The 12,328-nt window shown below is 38.3% G+C and overlaps 1 protein-coding gene across 2 annotated transcripts in view; it reads left to right on the top strand.

Moving 5' to 3' along the window:
- The window catches only part of AHR (aryl hydrocarbon receptor), a 53,497-nt gene continuing 41,169 nt past the window's right edge, over nt 1–12,328 (top strand). For both annotated transcript variants that reach the window (XM_040472509.1, XM_040472508.1), the window contains exon 1: nt 1–685. In XM_040472509.1, coding sequence (XP_040328443.1) covers nt 621–685 — 65 coding nt within the window. In that variant the 5' untranslated portion in view covers nt 1–620. The remainder of the gene's footprint in view (nt 686–12,328) is intronic.

Genomic DNA, 12,328 nt, shown 5'->3' with positions numbered 1-12,328 from the left:
CTGCTCTTCAGCCGCTGTGCACTGAGTCCAGAGGCAACGCTGGGAGAGTCCCCTCGACGCTCGGTCCCGAAAACGTGATCAGGACCACCGGCTCAAAGCAGAGGCAGCTGCGTAGTCTAGCGGAAGCTGGTGGTACGGGAGTGCGGCCGAAGTCTGAGCTCTGCAGGCGGGAAGCACCCGGGATAGGGGAAGCCCCAGGAGCAGCGGAGCTGCGCCTCCCTTACCCGAGGGGCCGCGGCGACGGTCACGGGGCGCGGCGCCACAGCGCGCGACCCAGGCCGGTATTGCAAACAGGCTGCCCAGGCTCCTCCTCCACCCGGGCCGCCTACCTGCGGACAGCGCTACGCCGCCTCTGCCGGTGTTGGAGGCACCTGCGCCGCCTTGCTCTCCGGTCTCCGCCCCTCGCCCCTCAGCGCCAGGCCCGGGCGGCGCACCTGGACGCGCTGGGCTGCGGGAGCCAGGGTTCGGGGCGCGCGGCGTCCTCGCGAGGACGCAGGTGGAGCTGACGCGACTTCGTGGAATCCGGCGCCGGCCGCTGCAGTCGTCCGGGTCGCTCCAGGTCCCGGGAACCTGGCCGTCTGCGCCCGCTCCTGGGGAGGAGCCGCCGCCGGCTGGGCACCATGAACAGCAGCAGCTCTCACATCACCTACGCCAGTCGCAAGCGGCGGAAGCCGGTGCAGAAAACGTGAGTGTGCAGAGCTAGTCTTCCGCGCGGAGTGTGCGCCACTGCACCCCGGTGCGGGAGGCGGCCCCACCCCGCCTCCAAATCCCCGCCGTGCAGAGATTAGGTTCATTCGCGATACAGTCCGTGGAATCGAGATTTAGAGGCCGGCCGACAGACCCAGGCCTTGGATTTTTAGTTTTTAATGATCGCGTTTAAAAAAATGCACCCCCTCCCACTTCGCGGTGCACACGCACCCTCCCGCACCCCCACCCATCTGCACCTCTCTTTTATGTGGTCTTAATTTGTTGACTGGTCTAGCCTGCCCAGTGGGACTGGTGGATTAATTAACACAAAACCGCCTTGAAATCCTCTTCGATTTTTAATATTCTCATTGGTTGGGTTAGAGGACGGTTATTATTTTCATCCTGGTAGGGCCAGATGTTTTAAAGAGCTAAACATGTGCCGTCTGCAAAAAAGGGTCTGAGTTCCTCTGAAGGTATTTTTTGGTCTCTGCAACCGGCTTTCTCTTAGCTCTTATTTACTTATTTGGCAGTAATTTTATAGCGCTCAACGTGATCATATCGGTGAAATGTATATACAGGGGAGCAGGGATGAATTGAGTGTAGTGGACAGGATACAGCGGGGGATTTGTATTTTCAGGCACCCTTTTGGGGACTTTTCTTACCACTTTTGAAGTGATTTTAGGGTCTGTAAAGTGAAAGATTTAAAGCTGGAATTACTGAAACACGTTTGCATTCTTAGCATTTTTCTCTTTTTTCCCTTCCTTCAAAGTTTTATCGATTCTAATAGATTAATTAGAAACTTAGATATTTGTTTTGGTGATATATATTTGTGTGAGATGGTAAAAACATTAAAATAATGTTTCAGGAAAAAAATTAATGCTTGACACAGATTGCTGAGATCGTTATATTCGCGTGTTTATTACTAATTTGATCTTTGAGCTACTTAACATTTTTTCAAATCTTCAGAAACCATTTTAAGAACAGAAACGTTTACTCAGAACAAGTCAGAAGTGTGCACTTTGCTTAAAACTCAGTTTAGATCACTAATTCAGATCAGAAAAATCACAATTCAAAATTTGTGTTTGGAACCAGTAACAGGTTTAAAAGTTTCATTATTCTGAAGTTTTAATTTCCTTTTAGAATTTCAATTATAGTTCTTCAGGTCTAGACTTGGCCTTAAGAGGAGACACTAACCTATAAGTAGACTGATTAAAATTTGGAAGTCTTATCCTGCAGTGTGGCTGGCATTAGGAATACTGCCTAGTCAGCAGTTTTCTGCCTTGCCAATTCTGTGGCATTGGCTTAAAATACTTATATTTTATAAAGGAGTTCCTTATATAAAAATGTATTTGTCTAACTCGGCCTTGTGTTTGGTGGTTATTTAAAATAACCAGAGGCATCCCAAATGCCTCTTCTATGTATTTGTTAATACAGTAGTATACTTAGCCTAATATAAAGGCAGTATCATGGATTTTATGTGTATGGTCAGAAAACTTGAAGATCTCCGTGATGAATTTTTAGGTTTTAATCATTGTCGTAACAAAGCATCTAGATGACTTTTTTTTTTTTTTTTTAATCAAAAGCCTTGATGTTGTATTCATTATAAAGTTTAACATCTTTGGCTTTTAGTTAGCATTTTATTTATGTAAGATCTATCTTTCGTTGTTTTATTTTAGCGTTTTAATATACTTCAGAAAACTTGTAAATACATTTGTATTTAACCATCTCTTGTAATACAGTATAACTAAAGCATTTTCCACGTTCACGTTCATTTTATTTTAGTATAGATTTTATCAGATCTTTATTGAGCACTTTGTGTTGCTTGTAGTCATATAAATGCCTTAACATGTCACCATATCGCTCCCTTAAGGGAAGCCTAGTGCTGGCATTTGCAGAATCACGTGAAATTGATTATAAGTTGTTTTTACCTGAATGAAAAACGGATTACTTTATAATGCAGTTAGTCAAGGTTTATTTTAGGAATGTGGCCATTAAACCTAATGCTACGTTTAACATGCATTTAAATTACTAGTTTTTAGCTAATGAGGTCTAAAATATGCCAGCATTATCAGAAAAACACTAGTCTGAGCTGAAAATGGTATTTAACTTTGATCCCTTAAGTGAGAGTCATTTTATTTTACTTAAAAAAAAAAACATATGTTGTATCATAATTATAGGACTGTTAACAATACAGTCAATTTAATATCCAGTTTCATAAAATTTTATAATCAAGTATGTGACAACTTTAATCTGAAGCTCTTCCAGTCCCTCTTCAATTGACTGTATTAAACAAGATAATCTCCCCCTAGTGGCAAGTCTAACATTGAAAATTATCTAATTGGCACCAAATACAACTTAAATGTGTTAAATTTAATCCCACTAAAGTATCTTGTACATAGTAGATGCTCAGTAAATGTTTCCCTTCTTTTTGCAATAATTAAGTTAGGAAATTAAAGGATCCTAACCAACCTTGCACCAGACCCATGTTCCTAAAGGAAATTTCCAAAGATACCCTTAAGAATGGATTCTACCGTTGCTTTCCTTAAGGTGTTGCTCTATATGTAATCACTCTGCTTAGAACACAAACAAATGAAATTCTTCTTTTTAATTTAAATTATGTTCCTGTTTTGTTTTCTTTGGAGATGAAAATATTGTTCATTTGTTTAGTTACTTTGTCTCATGAAGGTAGGTGAAAAGGATACCATTGAATTAAATAGAATCTTTTTTTCCTGTTGATAATAACTTTGTATATATTTTTACATTTTTTAAAGTTTTGTTACTACTGGAAAAGTCGAGCGGTACTTCAGTTTACTGTTTTTCTACAAAGTTATTACTGATTGTTGGTAAATAATAGGTGTTGAACTCAGGTATCACCTCACGCCAGTCAGAGTGGCCAAAATGAACAAATCAGGAGACTATAGATGCTGGAGAGGATGTGGAGAAACGGGAACCCTCTTGCACTGTTGGTGGGAATGCAAATTGGTGCAGCCGCTCTGGAAAGCAGTGTGGAGGTTCCTCAGAAAATTAAAAATAGACCTACCCTATGACCCAGCAATAGCACTGCTAGGAATTTATCCAAGGGACACAGGAGTACTGATGCATAGGGGCACTTGTACCCCAATGTTCATAGCAGCACTCTCAACAATAGCCAAATTATGGAAAGAGCCTAAATGTCCATCCACTGATGAATGGATAAAGAAATTGTGGTTTATATACACTATGGAATACTACGTGGCAATGAGAAAAAATGAAATATGGCCTTTTGTAGCAACGTGGATGGAACTGGAGAGTGTGATGCTAAGTGAAATAAGCCATACAGAGAAAGACAGATACCATATGGTTTCACTCTTATGTGGATCCTGAGAAACTTAACAGGAACCCATGGGGGAGGGGAAGGGAAAAAAAAAAAAAAAAAGAGGTTAGAGTGGGAGAGAGCCAAAGCATAAGAGACTGCTGAGAACTGAGAGCAAACTGAGGGTTGATGAGGGGTGGGAGGGAGGAGAGGGTGGGTGATGGGTATTGAGGAGGGCACCTTTTGGGATGAGCACTGGGTGTTGTATGGAAACCAATTTGACAATAAATTTCATATATAAATAAAAAAAAAGAGAAAAAAAATAATAGGTGTTGAGTAAATGACATCTACACTTAAAAATGATAGTCACAGCAGTGGTGATCAAGACAGCCATCATGAAATGCCTGTATGGGTAATAACTTCTCAGTATTAGATGATCCTGGTTACCTTGTTAATATACTAGTTATACAAAAGCATGGTCTTTGTTGCTGTATTTGCTAAGTTACTATTTATTTAAGTTTCATAAGCCTCATTTATATATAGTAGTGGAATAAAATTATATATTGTTTTACTGAAAGTACTTCATATAAATATACTATGGTATCATTTCCCAAATAGCTTTTAAAATAAAGGGATAGGTCTTTTCACTTCCATAATTATTGTTTTATCATATTTTTCAGATAGCTTTCCTTAGTTTATGCATAATGACTACAGAGATCCTTACATATTGGAACTATGAAATGAATAAGTGAAAGTGTTTAGTTGTCAGCATTTATGAAAAATAACTGGCAGAAAGAGGGAAAAATGAGAAATAAATGGAAAGAGCATTAGGTCTAAACTAAAGGATGAGGCCTAGTTTCCTTGCTCTTGTAGATCCAAGCAAGGGATTGACCAGTAAAGGAGCACAGTCAATACCTATACAGTCAGTCTCACAACTAAAATGAGAAGAACAAAACTTTTTATAAACTGTAAAGACTGTAAGTCATTGTTTACTGATATAAATGAAATGGAAAATTCTATTCTATAAATAATTATAGCTTACAATATCACAGAACAATCAGTTCTCCTGTAAGAGGCAGTATATGATTATGTTCTCAATTATGATTATGGCTGAAATGTGGTACTTCACTGACATCTAAACTTATATAGTGCATGCTTAGCATTGTATATAATTAGGACAGTTACTTAGAAATAAATACCGTGCAAATCTCTAACAACAGTACCTTTCTACTTCTGCAGTTTTTTTTAAATGGATTTTTTTTGCCCAAAAGTTTATCAAAAAGCTACTGTTCATTAGTACTTATTGTGATATATATGTGCACAATGTTTTACATTTTATTTTATTTTTATGATGGTAGTGTGAAAAGGTATTACTATTTATTTTATAGATAGGGATCTGGGATTCAGATTCAGAATTGTTAGGTAGCAAATGAGAAAGCTGAGTTTGAATATCAGATTTCAGGTCTTATGGCTACAAAGCTTATGTTATTACCAACTTCGCAATAATGCTCAGGTAAGTAAGTTTAGTGATTTTTATGGCACACCCATATACTAGGGATTTCCTTAATGCTCCCGTTTCTCCTTAAATAATTAGTGTTATTTGCAATAATAACATTCATTAGTGTTATATGAAATAAATGATTTACTGTTTGCCAGACTTGTGCTTACCTCTGTACTTGCATTCATGGTCTTTCCTCTTGGTCTTTCTTATGATTTACTACCTGCCTCCCTTCCTTTATAATTCCTATATGGTTTTCAGTGGCTGCATAGTACTCCATTCTGTAAATGTTCCATGATTTATTTAACTATTTTTGTTTTGGGGGGAAATTCTGTTACTTCCAACTTCTTAATATTTCATCTGGTATTTCAGAGAATATCCTTGAGATACATGAGTTTCTATGCAGATTCTTAGTTGTTTCCTTAGGAAAAATTCCTTTACGTGGAATTTGGAGGTACAAAGGTGTGTATGCATACTTTCAAGGTTGAGCCAAATATACTTTGAAATAGTATCAAATTACTCTACAAAAAAATTTATTCCTGTGGATAGTATGGGAGAGTGCCTGTGTCCTTGCATTTTTGCTTTAAAATGTGAATTGTCCATTTCATAGGCAAAAAAGAGAGGAGGGGTAGGTAATTCAACTTAAATGTTGGGTTTGTGAGTGTGTGTGTGTGCGCGCACGCATACGTGTATGAAGTTGTAATCCTAGTAGTAATAGTTTATTTGCAGATTTTTCTACTTGAAGTGTATTGTTTGCTTTGTCTTATATTTTTCATTTTGCTCTTTTCCCTTTGATTGAAATACTTTTTTGGGACATTATTCCTATTAAATAACACATGTATGGTTAAACAAGTCAAGGGTATGTGTATCATGCTATCTTTTCAGCATATTAGGTATTTTCTGTTGATGTTTTATTGTCATAGTTAAAGTGATTGTTACTTCATATTTCCTCCCCCCCTCACCTTCTTCACTCTCCCAATATAACTTTTTCACTGTTACGGATTAAATTAACTTTGGGTGTTTCCGTATTTTTTAACTGTAAATATTGTTTACTGCTGAGCTAAGTAATATACTGTGAGTACATTTTCCTTCCTGTTTTATGTTATCATTGATTTTGTTTGTACCTATTTTTCATCTCCGTATTATTTATATCTGGGTTTAGCTATCTTTTAGGTTTATTGGATACAGATTGTTTCTGGCTCTTGTTTTCCTTTCTAGCATGAATTATCTGAAGAGAAGGATCTTTTTAGAGAGCTGTGTACTTGGCTGTCACAAAACCAGAAGTGACTTACCTGTCTTTTTAGACCTGGTTTAGATGGCAGATCTTCATGAACCTTCCCCTATTGTTCTACCTGCTCTTACTTTCCTGAACTCCTGAGCATCACTTTTATGGCAACTGTAAGGCACATTTGTTTGATATTGCCTTCTTATAATGCATCTCCTCCTAGTAAGAAAGTAAGTTCTTCAAGGTTAGCTCAGGCTTTTATTTGCGTTTGTAGCCACCAGAGCTTCTTAATACCATGCACACGGTCAGTATTTACAATTATTTACTAAACAATTGACCACCACTTAAAATTGTCATGTTTTAGTGATTTTAGTATAGTAGATACTTTTTATATGGGTTCCAAAGGACATACTGAAAAAAAAAAAAAGTACATTCATATAAGAAAGGAAAAAGGAAACACTTTCAATGGCTTTTTTCAGGATTTTGGAAGTAACCGTGATTTCTAGGGCATCTTTCATGTTCCAGGTTTTCACTGTTAAAGTCTTGTGCTAGAGATTATGTGCTGTTTGAACCTTATTGCCTATCCTTAGGTATAGCAAAAAGGGGGAGAGGGAAGGACTCATCACAACTATACAGTGGCAGCAGCAGGTGATTTAAGAATTCTGGTTCATTAAAAGTGACTTTCAGCTAGAATTCTCAGAAGTTTCTGTAGATTTTTCCCCCTTCATCTGGGAAAGTAAAATATCCAGCCGTATTCACCCTGCCAATGAAATATGACTTTATTTGTGTCACAGATCACCTGTCCAATGTTACATTAATCATATAATTTATGACGTGAAATATTTAACATTTACTTTCAGAGATAAATAAGTACACACTGAAGCCATTGAGGTGGAAATGGTGAATGAATGGCTTGAGTAAAGTCAGTATGGGGCAGAGATTTATTGAGGATTATTTCAGTTTCATAGCCATTGGCTAAAGTGAAGAGTAGTACCGTATCACATGCTAAGAAGGGGGTGCCTAAATTCTGGAAAATATAAATGAGAAGACACCGAGGTACAGGAGCTGGAAATAAAGATTAGCAATTTATTGGTAAATTGACAGAAGCAGTGGGAATAGATTAAATCACTGAAAGGAAAAAGCTGATAGAGGAGACTCAGTACTGTGATAGGTAATCTGTTAGAAAACGTTGCTTTAATCTCATAGGATTACTGAAACTTTATCTTTGCGTGACATTTGAGGTTTTATGATAAATGTCATATGAAAACATAAACATTTACAGCTGTAGTAACTTATAGTAACCCAGATTAAACTGGGTTAGACATTTAGCTTGTTTTCAACACTGGGCGCAAGTGAGGAGTCTAATAGACACTCTACACTGGGATATTGAAAAGGCTTTAAAGATGGCACTCATACTAGCATTGGATGTGGCGTTGGGCTTGTCAATAGCAGTACTTACAGCATGCAGGGCTTTGAAAACAGAAGCATGGCACACAGTCAGCTAGAGTCTTGATTTCACAACAGTTTTGATTTGCAGGTTGGGACAAGGTTTTGAGGTAAGGCTTTAAGAAAATAATAAATTGCTTCTTCGCTTTATCAACATCAGTGGTCTCTCTATGTCATGAGATATCTTAACTTCAGATCTCCCAAGTCTAAGGTTACAGGGATGTTTGTTTATATTTCAAATATAGCCTCTCATTTAAATAGGTAGTTGGCAGTATATATTTTGGCATAGATTTAAAGGCGATACAAAAGTAAAAGTACTAGCATAACCCAAGTCAGGTGTAACTGATGTAAGTTTACTTTTTCTATCTAATTATTATGCGCATCTTTAAGATGTGTAGATAAGAATGAAATACTTTCACAAAATAGTTGTAAACATTTCTCACAAAATCAGTGACAGAGTATGCCATGTCGGTTGCTTTAGTTTTAACAGTAGTGCATTTGAAATGCCACATCCGGTGGGTACTTGTCATTTAATTTTTCTGTGTATTTGATTTTGTTTTGTAATATCCAGAATATTCCAACCTGGTTCTTTTCCTGTCTTCTTGTAATTCCTCCTCTGTTGTCTTTGCCTGTGCCTCTTCCCCAATGTTATGCCTAAATGTCTGTATCATCAAGCTCTGTCCTCTCGTCTTGTTCTCTTTGTTTGGTGTACCTTCCATTAGGAAGTATAGTCCTTACCCCAACCTGCTTCTTCCTCACTCCATGTTTTTCTCTTCCGTACTTCCTGTGCCCCATCATCAAACATTGGAGTCTTGCTATATAGCAAGCTTTATGATGGGCATAAAGTGCTGTGTTGAAGTATCTCATACCAGGCCTTACTTACTTTCTTTCCTATCACTGCCTTTGGTCAGGTCCTGATAACTCTTTTTCCAGATACTTTTGATCAGCAAACATTAATTGAAGGTCCACTCTGTGGATAGTACTATGTTGAGCACTGGGGATACAAAAACGATCAAGTTTACAGGCATAAGAGCAATAAACAAGTCTAAGTATTACCAGTTACATAACACTTAAGAAATTTGATCTCATGCTAAATATTCCATAATGTGTATGATAGATAACACATTAGAGCTGTGGAAAGTTTTATGTTGTGCAAAGAAGTAGGTTCATCTAGCTCATGGTTGAGCACTGCGGAGAGACAGCACAAGATGGACAGCAGGACTTCATGGAGCAATATCTTGAATGTTTTTTTTTTCTTTTTTTGTATCGTGATTGTTATTTCTCTGTGTCCTCTTAGTTTGTCTTGGTTCATTGTGTTACTGTCTTGTCCCCAATGTTTTATAATCATTACTGGAAAGCTACCAAGTGTGCGAGACGAAATGCATTTCTAGTTTATTGGAAATACTATCTGCACAGGATATTCCTTAATGGAATGATTGTATAAGACATTTGCTTAAGATGCATAAGGTACAGAAGTAGTACAAGAGGGATCCATTGTGAGTAGGTCAGGGAGGACTTTACAGAAGTCATCTAATTGAGCACGGCTTTGTAGCGGATGAGACAGAACAAGAGGATTCCGGAGAGTAACATGTATGAAAGCACCAAAGTATATATTGATAACTAAGTACTTTCTTCTGTCTGGAGTATAATGGACAAGAAAGGCTTTGGCTGCAGGAAATGAGGCCAGAGGAATAGTTAGGGGGCTATAAAAGATCAAGAGGTGTTTTGCTTCTAGGCTAAGGAACATAGACTGTCCAGAGCGACTGAAATTTTTAAATCCGAGGGGTGTTGTAGATTTGTATTTTAGAAACAAGTGCTAGCTTCACTGAGAGTTGCCCTACATTTCATGCTCGTCATCACCAGAGTCGGCTTAGTAAAACACAAGACTGGTCATGCAAATCCCAGCTCAGAGCTTAAGATGACTCCCAGATACCAGAGTCTAATTTTACACCATTTCTGTGAGGAAATTGTCTGTTTGCTCTATCTTGAACATTTTTTTTCATCAGATACCCGCACAGCTCACTCCTTCGTTGTATTTATGTCTGTGCTGAAATGTAACATCAGAGACCCTTCCTGGCTATCAAAACCAGCATGCTTGTCACTCTTTAGTTCCTTATCTTGCTTTATTTTTCTTTTTAACACTTAGCAGCTCTGAAAGTTATATGTTTATTTATTCACTCAACTAGTTATTTATGTTTCCTGCCACTGGAATGTAAGTTTCATGAGAACAGGAACATTAGTACATGTAATATAGTTCACTGCTGAGTCTTCTGTGCCTTGCCCATGGTAGGTGGTTACTGTTTGTCGCATGAATGTGGCCACAACCACTTTCCCCTTTCTCCTCTCTCTTGTACTCTATGCTTCACACTCCGGACAGGGGACTTTTCACAGGCCACCGTTTCTCAGCCCTGCCTCCTCCTGAAATCCCGTCCATCTTTAAAGGTCCATATCAGATACTACCTTGTCTCTAAAGATCTTAATTCAAGTAGTTAGTTGCTCACATACTTTGCTCCCATAACACTTTTTGAATATGTAGGAGAGGAATGTTTTCCTAGACTATCCAGGACATGATAACTGCAAGTAAATATTTGTGTCGATAAGAGATTAATCAGAGAATTATTCAGGGAGGTAGACATGCATTATAGGTAACTTTTGAAAATCATTTGATTAATTGAAGAAATTTAGAGATGACTTGAATTTGATTACAAATGCAGTATGATTAAGGAAAAATAGAGAAAGAATCATCTGTTTCTGTTAAGTATGCAATTACACAGTCTGGAGAAAGTACCTGATTTATTTTGTATGTATGCCATATACTTTATCAATTTATTAATTCTTACTTTTGTAGAAATAACATGAACTGGGGGCGCCTGGGTGGCTCAGTTGGTTAAGCGTCCGACTTCGGCTCAGGTCATGATCTCAGTTCGTGAGTTCAAGCCCCGTGTTGGGCTCTGTGCTAACAGCTCAGAGCCTGGAGCCTGCTTCGGATTCTGTGTCTCCCTCTGTCTCTGCCCTATCCCCACTTATGCTCTGTCTCTCTCTGCTTTAAAAAGTAAAACATTTGGGGCGCCTGGGTGGCGCAGTCGGTTAAGCGTCCGACTTCAGCCAGGTCACGATCTCGCGGTCCGGGAGTTCGAGCCCCGCGTCGGGCTCTGGGCTGATGGCTCAGAGCCTGGAGCCTGTTTCCGATTCTGTGTCTCCCTCTCTCTCTGCCCCTCCCCCGTTCATGCTCTGTCTCTCTCTGTCCCAAAAATAAATAAATGTTAAAAAGTAAAACATTAAAAAAATAAATAAATAACATGAACTGTAATAAAAACAGAAATAGATAAGTTCTGAAGAAATTACTTGTTGGGAACAATATATAACAAACATTAAAGTTTTTATTGACTTTATAAAAAGATTTTTTAATATTTATTAATTTCTGAGAGAGAAAGAGAATGAGAATCTCTGAGAGAGAGAGAGAGAGAGAGAGAGAGGGGCAGGGGGAGAGGGAGACACAGAATCCGAAGCAGGCTCCAGGCTCCCACCTGTCAGCACAGAGCCCAACACGGGGCTTGAACACGTGAACCGTGAGATCATGACCTGAGCCGAAGTCAGATGCTTAACTGACTGAGCCACCCAGGTGCCCCTTTATTGACTTTTTATTAATTTTTAAATAAAGTATTACTTCTCCACATACAACATTGAAAACATAAAGTATCTAGAAATATTTTGATTAAATCAGCACTATATTCAGGCCAGTTTCTACTTTTGAAGATGCCATCATTTGAATTGTCGAAAATGCCTTTGTCTTCTCAATAAAGGCTGGAGGGAAATGTCTTTGTTGTAAGAATGCCCTGCATAAGATTTTATTTTTCTGGCAAATGGAAAGGTGAAGAGGCATGATCTTTGTTTTTGTTTTTTTTTTTTTAATATCTTGTCTATATTTCATTGTGTGTGTGATGATCTGTCAGTTCATTTTAAATAATGAATTTCTGCTGTGAAATCCTGGCTAAGACCTTTCTGTGAAGTTAAGCAGTTTCTCATATCTGAACTCAGGTTCTACTCTTAACTATAAATATCTTTTCTCTCAGATGAAAATCATGCTACATGTTGGGGATTCATTGAATTTTCTAAGACATAAGCTATGAAAGCTAATAATTAAGTAGAATTATTGACCAGCCCTAAATGCAAAATTTGC

The sequence above is a fragment of the Herpailurus yagouaroundi genome, unplaced genomic scaffold, assembly GCF_014898765.1.
Source record: "Herpailurus yagouaroundi ecotype Mexico unplaced genomic scaffold, PumYag 100, whole genome shotgun sequence".
Classification (NCBI taxonomy): domain Eukaryota; kingdom Metazoa; phylum Chordata; class Mammalia; order Carnivora; family Felidae; genus Herpailurus; species Herpailurus yagouaroundi.
This window is presented reverse-complemented; position numbering and strand designations above follow the sequence as displayed.